Genomic DNA, 15,088 nt, shown 5'->3' on the forward strand with positions numbered 1-15,088 from the left:
TGCACCATTTGGAAAAGTTTTTTTTATTGTTAAAAATACTTTCTGTTATGTACAATATATATGGAAGAATAAAATATTCATCATACAGAGGAAAATATGTCCAAAAATACATATATATATATATATATATCTACAGTAGGTTACAAAATAGAGAAGAATTCGACGGAGGTAATACCACGATTATTAATTGACTTTAGTCTAAACCAATCAAAAACACCAGCATTCGAGTCATCCAATCAAAATGCTCGAATAGGCTTCCCACTCATCCAAAATTCACCTTGAAACTTTAATCCATTTCTTTATCTTCATTTATAATTACTTTTTTTTAGTGTTTTTCATCAGCTTAGCTGTTTTTACTTTCTGGCAAAGTAAATCCCATCGCTACTGATATAGCCGCTGCTGCCTTACCGCTACTCTGCTCATCACCGTCTTTCTGTAAAATTTTCAAGAACAACAATAACTACGTGGATCAGACATACCGATATTTTTTCTTTGGGTTTCCTGTGGTGTTACTTTTCCTTTCACCACAGGGAGCCCAATCGCCATGGGAGGCCCTTTTACTCACCATTAATTCAAGAACCAAAAGATCGCTTATTTTCTTGACGTCTTTTTGTCTGGACAGTAAGTCGTTCTGTCGCCTAAAAAGAAATCAATTCTTTATCGTTTTGGGAAAAATATTCTTGGTAAGTTCATATGAAATCAAACTCCTCTACTGCACAAGCTCACTGTCCCCGTTTCCTATTCTCTTTTGTTAATAGATAAGCCTTGGAAACGGGGTTGAGCTCCTTACAATGCCTTAGCAATTAAAGGCCCTGTAGACCCAAGTATTGCCAACTTTGATGAAGAATAAGGTGCTCAAATTCAAAGAAACTACAATCCAGGTCGACTCTTGTCGACTAAATAAATTTCCCGATATTGCGCAATCTCTTTCCCAAAGCTCCTAAGTTTCGTTGCTCCCCTAAGAGGGAAGAGCAGGCATCTCTGTGTACGAACGTATTGTTTGCGTAAAGTGTATCCCCTGGGATCCCCTGGTCAGTAATGGTATCGAGGATCGTTCATCGTGGAGGAGGGGGACTGGGGTTCACTGTACCTGACGTAATCATGATATCCTTCTTTATGTTTTCTGGCGAACTGTGAGCGCTTCTTGAGATCTTCCTCGTGTAGTCTACGGCATTAATAAAAAGATAAGAACGAATTGATAAAAACTTTAATCGCTGGTCAAAATTGCAAAATGTACGAGTGGGTTTAAATTTATAATGACCCCAGTATAGAGATATCCATCAATATTACCAATATTATCACTATCATCTGTCATCATCACCATCATCTTCATGAGCAGTATCACATGTACAATCATCATTAATACAATCATCATCACCACCACCACCATCTTCCACAATCACCATCATCACCACCACCACCATCTTCCACAATCACCATCATCACCACCACCACCATCTTCCACAATCACCATCATCACCACCACCACCATCTTCCACAATCACCATCATCACCACCACCACCATCTTCCACAATCACCATCATCATCACCACCACCACCATCTTCCACAATCACCATCATCACCACCACCACCATCTTCCACAATCACCATCATCACCACCACCACCATCTTCCACAATCACCATCATCACCACCACCACCATCTTCCACAATCACCATCATCATCACCACCACCACCATCTTCCACAATCACCATCATCACCACCACCACCACCACCATCTTCCACAATCACCATCATCACCACCACCACCATCTTCCACAATCACCATCATCACCACCACCACCATCTTCCACAATCACCATCATCACCACCACCATCACCATCGCCATCCACACTCATCATCATCATCACCATTACCACTACCATCATCATGACCACAATCATCATCATTACCAACTTAATTATCATCATCGTCGTCATTACAGTACCATCATGATCGCAACTGACTGACCTTTTGTAATTAAAGCACATTTCTTTTGTCTTTTTGAATGATTTTTTAATAAGTTGTTTATATGTTTCGGCCTCCAGGCTGAGATTTCGTTAAGAAAAACGTGATTTGATTATTTATTTTTCTCATAATAAATGATGTAAAAAATACTTTAGTCATAAACTGTTTATTTCGATGATTTCTTTCTCACGAAAATGAATGTAGGTTTGATGAATGTCAATGAAAGGCAAGGCAAGCGCACGTGGCTATCAAAAGTCATGGAAACGCCTTGATTGACCCATTAAAACCTACATTCAGTGCGACCGCAAATCGTTTGCGCATTAAGAGGTTTCCGTATGAGTGGGAAACAGTACGGCAACCAAATTCAAAGTCGTACTGTAACTGTACGGTATCTTGCCGTAACTACGCCCTGTGATTGGATGAATTACTGGAAGACAATGGGAAACCATTTCAATGTTACGGCATGTCGTACCGTGTACGTGCTGTCAGTTAGTACCGTATGTTTCCCACTCATACGATAACCATTCTCATGAGAAGCCATTTAAATGTTACGGCATACACCTACCGTGTGCGTGCCTTCAGTAACGTATGTTTCCCACTCATGCGAAAACTGCTTTATCGAGAACGATTTTTATGGGGTTTGCAGAGGAATTGGGCATTCATAATCATTGAACGTTTTTTAAAGGATACGGAGGCAAAGCTGTTATTTCTGTTCTTTGAACCAGTATTCCTGTCCCAGCATCCTTTGCTAGTTGATGTTTCTTAAGGAATTGTTCGACTAAAGGACTGTGCCCATACACATCGAATACAGAACGATTGAACTCTGGACCTTTACCCACAGGATGGGACTGGAATATAAATGCACTGTTAGATTTCTATATATGATGGCAGCCAAGACAGGAGGCAGGAACAATTGAATCTGGTCTAATATGATTTACATGAGAAAGAATTCAGTTTCCCAGGGGAAAAAGAACCTATTGTTGTGTCTCTTGTCATGGCTGCCATAGCGTGATGGTGCAGAGCCTTTATTAGCGATTTAATTGTATTATTCATTGCACTGATGACTGCAGCATAGGGTAGTGCTGAAATAGGCCCTTTGCAGCTCAGTAATCACGTGCTGATTAATTCACTGAGAGCAAATGAATGAACATCTTGATTCCCATGGGTGAAATATACTGGTGAGCAAACAAACTTTCTACAAAGACCTGTTTCGAGAGATCGTAATAACACTGCATTTCGTAACACACTGGTTACACATCGTTTCACTCAGTTCTTTACAAGTAGCTAAAAAGAATCACCAATTTAAAATAAATAAATAAATTTTGCTCACCAGTACAGACACGTGACCGTTAACTGCAAAGGGCCTATTAAGTTGTACAATTTGGGGTCTTTTTTTGGGGGGGGGATTTTTTAAATTATAAGGTGGGGGAGGGGAAGAGAGAATCGTTTTCTTCAAGGGGTGGAGGAGGTGGAGAAAAAAGAATTGCTTTCTTTAGGGGGTGATGGAATGAGATATTCGCTGTCTTTGGGGTAGTGGGAGAGGAAAAGCTAATTGTTTTCTTTGGGGGAGGGGAAGTAAGAATCGTATCTTCTGGTAAAGAGGGGAGAAGAGCATCCTTTTACTGGGGGAGAGATAGAGGAAGTGAGAAGGGAAACCCTGTGCAATCCCCCAACCCTTCCCCCCCTACCAGGAATGCGAGCTACAAAATGTACTGAGCTTACCTCTTGTTTCTTTTTGGCATTTCTTTGTGCTTGCTGTATCTTTGATGAGTAAGATTCTTTGACTGTGGTTCTGGATGTTGTAGAGGCTGGAAATGCGATGCTATCTACTGACAGTCTATTGGAGAGATCTCGTTTTTCCTCAGGAAGAGACAAGAAAGATGGAGACTCCTTGTTGATAATGCTACAAAATTGAAAGTTACCAAGTGATTACAACTTATAATAATATAATAATCAAGCTTGACAACCAAGAGACCAACATGACATTTCAAATTTAATTGATCATTGAAGGACCTGTGAAGACACATATACTGTGCACAGGGGACAAGAGTGGTTAGACCAAATCCCACTTCCCCCTCCCCCATGATCCCTGTCTGGGCAACATTACCTGGATGGCAATGACTTTTTCTTGATATTACTAAATCTACTGTCCAGTCCATTAGTCTTTGTCTCTAATATCTGAGGTAGGTTCTTGCTGGACTGTCTGGAAAGGTTTTCTTCAGTTAAGTCTACTGGTAGATTGACCAATGACCCTGAAACACAATCCACATGAGAAAAGTTTTGCATTCATTTGTTGTTTAAATACAACAAGAGATAATGAATATCAGACACACAGACACCCAAAGACACAGACACCCAATGGCATAGGCACCCAATGGCACAGGCACCCAATGGCACAGGCACCCAATGGCATAGGCACCCAATGGCACAGGCACCCAATGGCACAGGCATCCAAATTGACACAGACATCGAAAGACACAGACACCAAAAGACTGGCAGCCAATGACACAGACACCCAATGGCACAGGCACCCAATGGCACAGGCACCCAATGGCACAGGCACCCAATGGCACAGGCACCCAATGGCACAGGCACCCAATGGCACAGGCACCCAATGGCACAGGCACCCAATGGCACAGGCACCCAATGGCACAGGCACCCAATGGCACAGGCACCCAAAGGCACAGGCACCCAATGGCACAGGCACCCAATGGCACTGCCTTATGGCCCAAAGAGGGCAAGACATCAAAGGAGACTCACCTTTAGAGGCATCTTTTTTGATTTGTTCATCTTTTCTCATGTCTGAAGGCTCCAGGGCATTTAGATTCCACTTGTCCCATGAATGTGGAACTGGCTTAGTGCCTGTAGGAAGAAAAATAGAAAATATAGAGCTTGGAAGATACTGAAGAATGTGATTATAGTATTGATGATGGTGGTAAAGATGATGGTGATTATGATAAAAGGGATGATAATGATGATGGTGATAGCTAGTGATGATGATGAAGATACATGTAGGGAAATGTAATGAGGATGAAGAAGATCATGACCTAGCAGGCGATGATGAAACCTCTTTGCAAAATCTTAAATCTTTTACTCACCAACCATCCATTGGTAAACTAATTGTAGGAGATGCTCTTTAAACTTTGTATCAAACTGCTTGTAAGATGTTGGAAAAGCCAGACAAAAAGTACAATAAACAGCTTGGGAAACCAAGTCAGGAAAGCACTACAAATATAACAGATGTAAATCATTTACAAATGACAATACTAGGGAAGCATGGGTGGTGTTTTCTGCTAATTGGTTTTAAATTCCTGGGCTCAGTGTCATTGGTTCTCTCCCCAGCTTTGAGGGTTTTTCCTCTAGCTTCTCCAGGTTTTTCCTTGCTTCAAAAAAATCTATGTCTACTTAATTCTAATTCAATCTATTGGCCGCCTTATCAAGTGCATTGTAAAACCTGTTAGGCTTTCTGACATCCTAGAGTGTTAAATCCCATTAGATACTATGCACTAAGGACACTTGCACATCCATGCATTTTTTAATAAAAACACTAATTAAGTTTTAAAAAAATCATTTAAGAATACAAGTTTGTTAGGGAAAGGGTTTTTTGAAAAAAGACATGCTTAATCTATTAGCTTTCTGTGGAAGCTAAAGAATGTTACCTTGAAGAAAGTATCTCTGAACTCATTCATCGGGGCCATGAAGAATAATTTCACATAGTTATGGGCAATTCTGTTGAAAACCAGTTCTTGAATCTTTTTATCAGACTGCAAGAAACAAAGAAATTAAGAAAATAACATGCAATCATGCTCAAATGCATAGTATTAAAATCACTAAGCATGCATTTGTATCATAGCATCAGTTACTACAACTAATAATAATAATAATAATAATAACTTTATTTTGTATTGCGCAAATTCTACATAATTACTCAAATGCGCATCACAAACAACTGATAAAGCTAAATCATTATAAATTCAAATACATACATAATTAGAAAAAGAAATCAATAAAAATATACATACAAAAATAAGAAAAATATCAATAAAAATAATTCCTAAATAAAAATGTCTTAAGCTTAGATTTAAAAGATGAAATAGTATTGGAACATCTAATTTCAAGAGGAAGATTGTTCCATAACTACCCAGAATCCCTTGCACACTTTCTTTGTTACGAGAATAACTGTGCCAATATTGTTTTACTATTCCTATTTGGGAAAGAAATTGAATGGAAGGAAAAAATGTGTAAAGCATTCTGGTAGTGGTAGTAAGATCATCAAAATCATTTAAATATGTATTTTAGCTGGTAAGATAGGGGCATTGGATTAATAATTATAGATATCTACCTGATATTTGTCCAGGAAATACCACCAGAAGATGTCCTAAAATAGAATTTATGTTAAAAGTCATAAACTTGTTACAAAACATATAGAAATAATGGCTTAGATAATGTTTGGGTTACCTGTGTCACAGCTTCAGACATCTTGGACATCAACATTGAAACTAGATACTTTTTGAACCTGGGCTGAAATGAAATTGGAAAGGATAATAAACAGTCTGTGAAAATTATTGTAATGGTGTTGATGATGATGATGGTGATGGTGATGGTGATGATGATGATGGTGATGATGGCGATGGTGATGGTGATGATGATGGTGATGATGATGATGGTGGTGGTGGTGGTGGTGTTGATGATGATGATGATCATCATCATTGGTGATGATGACGATGGTGTTAATGATGATGATAATGGTGTTGATGATGATGATGGTGTTGATAATGATGATGGTGGTGGTGATGATGATGATGGTGGTAATAACGATGATGATGATGGTGGTGTACATGTACTGTAGATAATGTTAAGATGAGCTATTTCATGCAATACCTTTCTTTTTAAATCTGTCTGTCCATTTACTACTTTTTCCAGTACTCCTTTAACCACTAGCGGTGGCGGCAGTGGCGTTAACTCATGTTCCTCATATCCAGGAAACACATGAAGCTGTAATCAATGCAAATAAATTATATTAAATATATTATTTTGAATTAAGAGTTAAAACCAGAACTTAAAACTTTTTCTGTGCTCCATTCAGCAATACAGGAATTGGCAAAACAATGATTTAAAGTATAAAGCCTTCTCACACTTCTGGAGTGCTTCTTTTTACTTCCTGAGTTAAGATTCACCAAGAAAAATATACAGTATGCAAATATCTGGCAAGGACTTTTCAGAGAGCAAGGCTTCGATAACAAGGTCCTGATAAATGCACAAAAAACGTTCTTTTTGTTTTAATTATATATGTGGCATTTTATTATTATGCTTTCCTGTACTACTTTGTAAAGATGGTATTCATGTTAATGACATGAGCACTGTTCTTCAATCCCTGTGTGAGCACAGTTTTTCAGCCAATCAGAGCATGCCTTTAAACAAGGTGATATGTATGTTTTGAGAAAAGTCAGAGAATAAATTATCCTAAGTCAGGGCATGAAATGAATGCTCACAAACTCACAAAATGAGGGTGAGATTTGGTATTTCAGCGTGTCCAAAAAATTTTACTAGCTAAGTTTTGTAAGTATGACCACAGTCCAGAAATTGAAGGACTGAAAAGTTGAGAACCCACATCAAGTGAAGCTTGTCATTCCTGCGTCCAATTGCTATTGATTTTGAAATTTTGCTAATGAGTATAAACCTTACTAGCAAGGTTTTGCTAGTGGGTTTAAAAGTTTAAATTTCATACTCTGTGAGTAATACCTTACCTCCACTAGCATTGGCTTCATTCCTTTACTTTTCTCAGCCTTCTGTTGAAGTTAACAAAATTAATTTCGTTATAAAATTCAACCATAAAAATAAATCTCTCAATTTGTAATTTGATAAGGTTCTTAAGAATTGTGGGAATCAAGGGTGGAGTAACAGTACTGCACACATCTCTCAGCTCTGGAGCCTAGCTGTGGTTCAATTTAAACATTTATATTCGTCCTATAATGTAAATAGCCTCTCACCTTCTTACTTGTATTTGTCTTCCATTTAAGTATATTCTTTTCAAAAGGGTTGTGACTTGTTGGCTGTAGTGCTAAAACATCAAAGACGACTAAGCAGATTATTCCAATTTTACCAGGGAGGGAAAGGTGATGGATTTTTTGGGGGGTGGGGTGGGGGGGAGGGGCAAAAAAGGGGAGTCATGCTGAAGTCTTTTCACAAGAATCTGAGATAACTTCCTAATCCAATGGGAGGTTAAAATCCTCCATTCCATTGGAAATCCTTATAAAACTAAGGATTTTCAATTTTGCTGCTTTACCTGTCCGTACAGAATACATCCCTGCAAATTGTTTAACTTCTTTGACCTCTTGTTCTGTGAAGATTTAGAAAATATAACTTATGTGAGAGAGTGAAGGCAAGAGATTATGACGGACAAGGGAGATGGGGTGGGGCAGGATGGACAAGGGGGTTGGGGAGAGGGGCACAATTAGTGCAATGTAAAAATGCAATAATATTCCTATATATAAATTTATTTATGAAGACAGTGCTTTTTAAAAATGTTCCCTCCTTTGAATAATGAACCAGCATTCACTTACCTTTGTCTGTGACAGCCTTGGTGACAGGTTTAGGTGGTTTATAATCAATCACCAATCTACCATAACCAAAATCTTCTTCATCATCTTCATATTGTACGCCGCATTCCTTGAGGTATTTATCAACCACTAGTTGATTCTGTGGGTTGGTGTCATGGAGTGACATGTCTAACTGGCTTATATGCCATGTGATATCATTCACGGTTCCACCTTGATGAAATGACGAACTGCGGTCAACTGCTTGATGTTAAGGTCTGAATGGTACACGCCATTATATCAGGACACTCCCCCCCCCCCCCCCACCACTGCACACAGGGGATTGATGCCAAAACCAAAAACCGCCCCGACCCAATGATAAAAGGAAAAAGGAATAATAAAATCTTAAAACACACAAAAATTATATAAGCTTAAATTCCATTTAAAGTAAGGCAGTTTAAAGTCAAGTCAAGCTTGAGCTTATTCCAAATTTTAAGAACTACGAAATAAATCCGAAGACGAATTCTTTGAACAGCTGTTAGTAACTTAAGGTAAAGTCTATATTAAATAATGTTATCACTACTTAAGGTAAGCTTATTCAGATATCTTCGTTATTTTTATTTTTATCTAGCCAGCATTTTAATCCAAAAATAGTGCTTTCAGTAGCTGTTTTCTAAGAAATTAATATAATATTCCTTACCTAAAGGCGTTGAATTCATTTTAAAAGCTAAAAATTAAATCTATATAAAGCAATAATATAAATAATTAGTTTTAAGTGTCTTTATTGCGTAGCCATTGTAGTCTTGGCAACCGGCACGAATAGAATTCTCTGTAAAGGATACGAATATTTGGCAGCTTTTCACCTTCAGTAACCATGTGTACTGCTGGAGATGTACTTCTGGAAGGCTCCATTGTATGGATAAAAATCTTGTTACGCGAAAATAGAAATTTTAATGTGTGTTTCTATGTCAAACAAATATCCGCCATCTTTGTTTAGCCCTCTGCGTTCGATCCCGCGGGTATCCCGCGCGTACCACAGGTAATCCAATATTGCGGTATACGAAACCCAATATCATGAAAAAAAAGTTCAGTTTGGATTTTGAAAATTTATTTCAAAATTTTTAAAACAACTTTTAATACAGCAAAGTTACGAATTTCCTAAAAATGGACGTCTATACGGCCTATGTCCATATCTATACAGTCTATTGGCTACGTCTATGCGGTCTATGTCCATATCTATACAGTCAATTGGCTACGTCTATACGGCCTATGTCCATATCTATACAGTCTATTGGCTACGTCTATACGGCCTATGTCCATATCTATACAGTCTATTGGCTACGTCTATACGGCCTATGTCCACATCTATACAGTCTATTGGCTACGTCTATACGGCCTATGTCTATATCTATACAGTCTATTGGCTACGTCTATACGACCTATGTCCATATCTATACAGTCTATTGGCTACGTCTATACGACCTATGTCCATATCTATACAGTCTATTGGCTTCGTCTGTACGGCCTATGTCTATATCTATACAGTCTATTGACTACGTCTATACGGCCTATGTCTATATCTATACAGTCTATTGACTACGTCTATACGGCCTATGTCTATATCTATACAGTCTATTGGCTACGTCTGTACGGCCTATGTCTATATTTATACAGTCTATTGGGTACATATGTCTATACGGTCTGTCTATGTCTATACGGTCTTTGTCTATATGTCTATACGGTCTTTGTCTATATGTCTATACGGTCTTTGTCTATATGTCTATACGGTCTTTGTCTATGTCTATACGGTCTATGTCTATGCAATCTATCCTTTATTATACATGGTAATAGATAGAATGACACTATATCACTCAGTCTTTACTGTTGTCTGTAGCTTTTATCGGAATCGTTGTTCAATAATTCAGAATCAAATTGTTCTTATCACTAGACCAGTTTCTCTACCAAGCCTTCTGTAGCAGCTTCATAAAGCTTATTGTAGAGGACCACCGACTTAACAAAGCTATTTACTTGGGCACCTGGATGAAAAAAAAGACAAAAATACCGGTCAGATGCAAAATTATCCAATTCTATTAAGGCCCATTCTTATTCCTATACCTTCATTCCCTCATCATTATTGATTCTTATAGTACCTTGTTTTATTTCTTGTGCGATTGTTTGGGCAGTGATACCGCTGTACAGAGTCGCTATATCAGGCTCAGGCAAAGGGAAAATCAGGATCTGGTTCAACATCATCGTCTCCGTCATAACTGACTGCCACTGCGCGTAACTATGCTGGCATTTGATTTCGAACCTAACACCCAAGCGTCTTCTTTGTCCTTCTCGTTTTGATTTCTGCCTTGACTTTACTGATGCTTGATCTTCGCTCTCAGCAAGCAGTTTTAAATGCACCAGTAACAACGCTTGTACCCATATTTGGTTAACACCAGGTTTGGCTTCAGAGATCCAGTAGCGCACTGACGCTGCAAACAACTGGAAACTCTCTGGTAACGACTTGATAAGTGCTGTGTCTGCCTTCAGGACTACTAACAACAGCTTAAGTCTTTGGCTTGTATCGGCGTCTCTTAAGTTCTTCAAATTTGGCATTTTCCCATAACCAAGTATTTTCGACCCAAAGAAAGGACAAAATTCTCGATCAACCAATTCAGTCTTTTCTCTATCATACTCCATTACTGTAGGCCCTTCCGTCACGATACCATAACAGATACACCTTATTCTGATAGAGCACATGTGAGCGGAGACTTCGCTGGGGTCTTCAACTTGAACCTTTAATATTTGCACTCCTTCAGAAGAGACCAAGGTGCCCATATAACCAACAGGAAAGCGCCCGTCTCGGTAACTGTTGATGACGTAAGCAGGGATTGTGTTCTCGTGCCGAGTCTCCATTTCCGTTCGCGTTTCATTCCACTCAAAGTATCCTCTCAGTGAATTATCTGAAATTTCATACTCTGACATCGAGAACTCGACCTCTGATTCTAAATCTATATCGGTTTCCTCGCTCTCATCAATATTTCGAGCAGCTAAATCCACAGCTGATTGAAGCGCCTCTGTGGGACTTGAAAAACCGGAAATGAATTTTGCTATAGTCATAATCAACCTCTTAGTTTTAACTATATTCGTTTCATTCTCAGGAAACAGTTCTTTCTTAAAGGGAGCTAACGTCTCCTCTTCAATGTAATCATTTCCCATAAGTGATGCAAAAAGAGGGAGAAAATCCTCATGGATTCTTAAGTGCTTGGCCAGACGTTGTCTCTTGTACAGTCTTGCGGTGATTACCGGTCCACTTGTCACTAGAAACGACAACGGGATGTATCCCGCGGGAAGATTATATATGAAGAAGTCACTGTCGTTGCTTACGATTGGGCAGTTCCAGTGGTTGGCTAGTGCAGCTAGCTCTTGGTCTGCCTCGCTTTAAAGAGTAAGAAACAAAGAAACAAAGAAGTAAATAAGTTGATGGAGCTGATGGATGGATGAATGGGATGGGATGGGATGGATGGGATGGAATGGGATGGGATGTGTTGCGATGGGATGTGATGTGATGTGATGGATGGGATGGATGGGATGGGATGGGATGTGTTGGGATGGGATGGGATGGGATGGGATGGGATGGGATGGGATGGGATGTGATGTGATGGATTGAAACTCCGTTAGACTTTGTCCTTCTTGTTTTCGTTTCGAATTCGCAACTGCCTACGTGTCCGGTACACCCACGCATGCATGCATAAACGCACTAAAAGAGATGTTCTTGTAGTGGAATATATAACATAGCTTGACTAGGCTCAAGAGAGCATAAATAATAGAGGGAAACTCACTCAATAACGCGCGCGCCATGTAAATTCCGGTTGGGCTATTTTTAGAAACAGAATGCAGTTTAAATTTCGCCTTACCCTACTCCCGTGCGTCATCATATGGGGCGCCGATCCAGTCAATATTCTCATCATTTATTTCATGGCTTATTGTATTTTTATTGTGGTCTTTGAATTTGCTTTTATGGTGATTATATCTAATTTTTGGTGGGACTGAATTTGCTTTTGAAGCACCCGAATTTACTTTTATGGTCATTTGTTCGATTTGACCGAGTGAGAGACTGGTTGTAAAAACAAGATGGAGCAAGTTTAGTAGTAAGTGAACAGTCAGAGTTGATATTTAACATGGAAAGGTGAATGAATATGAGTAGGTCCGAAGAGAGAGAAACGAATGTGGATTGTTCACCTGCAGCAAGATGTTGTACATCCGCGTTTGAAATATTTTCGAAAGCTTTAAAGCTTCCGCCGCACGTCGACATGCTAAAGAAATGGGGGTTTCCTTTTGCTCCGCCATCTTGTTTTGACAACCAGTCTCTCACTCGGTCAAATCGAAGCTCGCAATGCATCATAATTAGCATGTTAAAAATCCAAAGACCAAAAATAAATTCAGATCAGAATAAAAAAAATCCTGCATTAGAATATATTAATTCGATTGCTAAAGATTAAACAAATGACCATAAAAGTAAATTCGGGTGCTTCAAAAGCAAATTCAGTCCCACCAAAAATTAAATAAAATCAACATAAAAGCAAATTCAAAGACCACAATAAAAATACAATAAGCCATGAAATAAATGATGAGAATATTGAATGGATCGGCGCCCATATCATCAACTTGCGCGCGCGCTCTTTCCGTTTCGTCTTTAGTCAAAACAAGAAGTTTCCCTCTTTTATTCATGATTTGTGCAATGGCAGGCTCAGAAGTAAACTGATTTGCATGGATAAGGTGGAAAACTAGTGTAAACTGCGTCGGTGTTTTCAGTAAAACAGTTGATAGATAGATAATTTATAACACCGTATGGTATGTAAAAATGAAACTGACGTTTCGGACGTTAGTCCGATGAAGGACTAACGTCCGAAACGTCAGTTTCATTTTTACATACCATACGGTGTTATAAATTATCTATCTATCAACTGATTTGCATGGAGACATATTCTTACCCATCGCAAACTGCAAATCGTATCTCAATGTTCTTCAGCTCTTGAACAAAGGCTAGTTTCGCCATCAAAGGTAAAACGAAGGCATCACAATCCTCCACAGATAGTTCATTGCTCGAAATGATTTCGTTTTCGTTCCTTGAACTGGGGCATAAACATTGCCCATCTATTAGAACGTATGGCGTGACTTTTTTAGATGTTAGAGAGCGAAAGAAATGTCGAATAGTCTTGGCAAATTCGTCATATTCTCCTCCACATCTACAGTCAATCTTACCAGTATTTTGATACAAAGACCACACTAAAGCCAGTCCATCCACAAGGATTAAACTGTCTTTTAACTGGATTTCTGTCCATAATGCATTTGAGTAGTGAACATAATTTGTGAGTCTACGGACTCCCATCCCTTCGAGTTTTATCGTAGCCTCCTTCGAAGAGATCTATGACGCGAAATACAAGTCAAAATACATGTATACCACGAGGGTGATACCACGGCTGTTTCAAATGCCCGAATTAGCAATGTATGCTAGATGTCATGCGCGAAGATTGTTGCGAGTTAATATTAAACTATTTACCATATATGGTAAATAGTTTAATATTAAAGCCGATCAAATTTCGTAGAAGAGATTTAAACTTGGTTGAATCGAGAAGGAGATCGGGCGCAGCGAGTTCGCATGAACTAGAAAACCTACATGTACTAGAGGGGTCGGAGATTGAAGTTGAAAAATTGTTCTGTGGGCTAACATGGAGATTTTTTCCCATGCTTCTTAGAACTCCCAGTATCGAGGCGGGATTTTATGGGTAAGCCCGCCAAAATGTGCAATGTTTTTCAAATTTTAATGCCGTGTTTTGCTTCTAGCGAAAGCTTATCTTAGAAAACAAGAACTTTAACCCATAGAAAAGGTCTTTTTGAAAAGATCTGAACAGATTGTACGAATAGATGTGTCATCAATTTCTCAAACTTGTTGCGCCCGGCATACTGTATATACTTGACGTGATATTATCGCTCATTCACAATCATCTTATGTACTAGTACATGTTTATATTTAAATAAAATTCAAGTTAATGATATGATACATTTAAGAAATAGAAAACAAATCGTATGATATATAAATTGATTTGTTAGTAGAAGTTAAAGTTTTTATTTATTTTATTATTTTATGGAGTAGTCAGTCGATAAAAATCGATATCGATTTTGCCAATCGATAAATAGATAACAATCGATACCGCTGATTTGATTGATATCGATTGTATCTATCAATCGTTAAAAATCGAACTCACACTAAATTTTTGTATCGATTTTTATCGATTGATTGATTATATACGTACATATATCGATTTTTTTCGATTTATATGTCTTGAACAATTTCTATCGATGATCGTACGAGGGTCGTGTGGCTACGGATTTACACCACCGGAAATTACTCTTTCGTAACCATAGCTTGGCACAAACTAGGAGTTTGTTATAGTGATCAGTGAACAGACAGCAAAAGTACTTGAATAATTAGCTGCCTGATCTACATATTATTACTTGTGAATTAATAGTTATCTATTGCACTATCATCGATATTTTAGAATACTTTCCATGAAATAAAGCTGATTAT

General features: G+C 38.4%; 2 protein-coding genes across 3 annotated transcripts; both read right to left on the reverse strand.

The window, feature by feature from the left end:
• Positions 1 to 50: 50 nt before the first annotated feature.
• Positions 51 to 9,510, reverse strand: LOC116288692 (protein FAM227A). The gene is made up of 18 exons (XM_031695509.2): positions 9,351 to 9,510; positions 8,536 to 8,769; positions 8,259 to 8,312; positions 7,963 to 8,033; positions 7,720 to 7,761; positions 6,854 to 6,967; positions 6,431 to 6,493; positions 6,315 to 6,350; positions 5,632 to 5,736; positions 5,071 to 5,197; positions 4,733 to 4,834; positions 4,080 to 4,224; positions 3,695 to 3,875; positions 2,663 to 2,820; positions 1,976 to 2,053; positions 1,091 to 1,165; positions 566 to 638; positions 51 to 433 (listed from the first exon to the last, which is right to left on the reverse strand). Exons 1-18 carry the CDS (start codon positions 9,418 to 9,420, stop codon positions 344 to 346), a joined length of 1,818 nt encoding a protein of 605 aa, XP_031551369.2. The 5' UTR covers positions 9,421 to 9,510; the 3' UTR covers positions 51 to 343.
• An 89-nt stretch (positions 9,511 to 9,599) lies between these two features.
• On the reverse strand, positions 9,600 to 14,482 carry LOC116288725 (single-strand DNA endonuclease ASTE1). Of its 2 annotated transcripts, none has more exons than XM_031695554.2 (3): positions 13,762 to 14,482; positions 10,659 to 11,935; positions 9,600 to 10,544 (listed from the first exon to the last, which is right to left on the reverse strand). In XM_031695554.2, the coding sequence occupies exons 1-3, from the start codon at positions 13,839 to 13,841 to the stop codon at positions 10,453 to 10,455; spliced, it is 1,449 nt and encodes a 482-aa protein (XP_031551414.2). In that variant the 5' UTR covers positions 13,842 to 14,482; the 3' UTR covers positions 9,600 to 10,452. The 2 variants fall into 2 exon arrangements, with proteins under 2 accessions (XP_031551414.2, XP_031551413.2); XM_031695553.2 differs by having other exon boundaries at positions 13,491 to 14,482.
• Positions 14,483 to 15,088: the final 606 nt, after the last annotated feature.

This window comes from Actinia tenebrosa, unplaced genomic scaffold (assembly GCF_029948245.1).
Source record: "Actinia tenebrosa isolate PJP-AT-01 unplaced genomic scaffold, QUT_ActTen_1.0 PGA_scaffold17__23_contigs__length_9995812, whole genome shotgun sequence".
Taxonomy (NCBI): Eukaryota; Metazoa; Cnidaria; class Anthozoa; order Actiniaria; family Actiniidae; genus Actinia; species Actinia tenebrosa.

Bases quoted from the DNA above. Each gene is read 5' to 3' on its own strand.
- LOC116288692 (XM_031695509.2), bottom strand. From the start codon at position 9,420: ATGGAGCCTTCCAGAAGTACATCTCCAGCAGTACACATGGTTACTGAA. The intron at 4,835-5,070 runs GTGAGTAAAAGA...TTCTTCCTACAG, and splicing joins AGTTTACCAATGGATGGTTG to GCACTAAGCCAGTTCCACAT. The intron at 434-565 runs GTGAGTAAAAGG...AAAATTTTACAG, and splicing joins TTTTGGTTCTTGAATTAATG to AAAGACGGTGATGAGCAGAG.
- LOC116288725 (XM_031695553.2), bottom strand. From the start codon at position 13,888: ATGGGAGTCCGTAGACTCACAAATTATGTTCACTACTCAAATGCATTA. The intron at 11,936-13,490 runs GTAAGAATATGT...TACTCTTTAAAG, and splicing joins CGATTTGCAGTTTGCGATGG to CGAGGCAGACCAAGAGCTAG. The intron at 10,545-10,658 runs GTACTATAAGAA...TTTTTCATCCAG, and splicing joins CGCACAAGAAATAAAACAAG to GTGCCCAAGTAAATAGCTTT.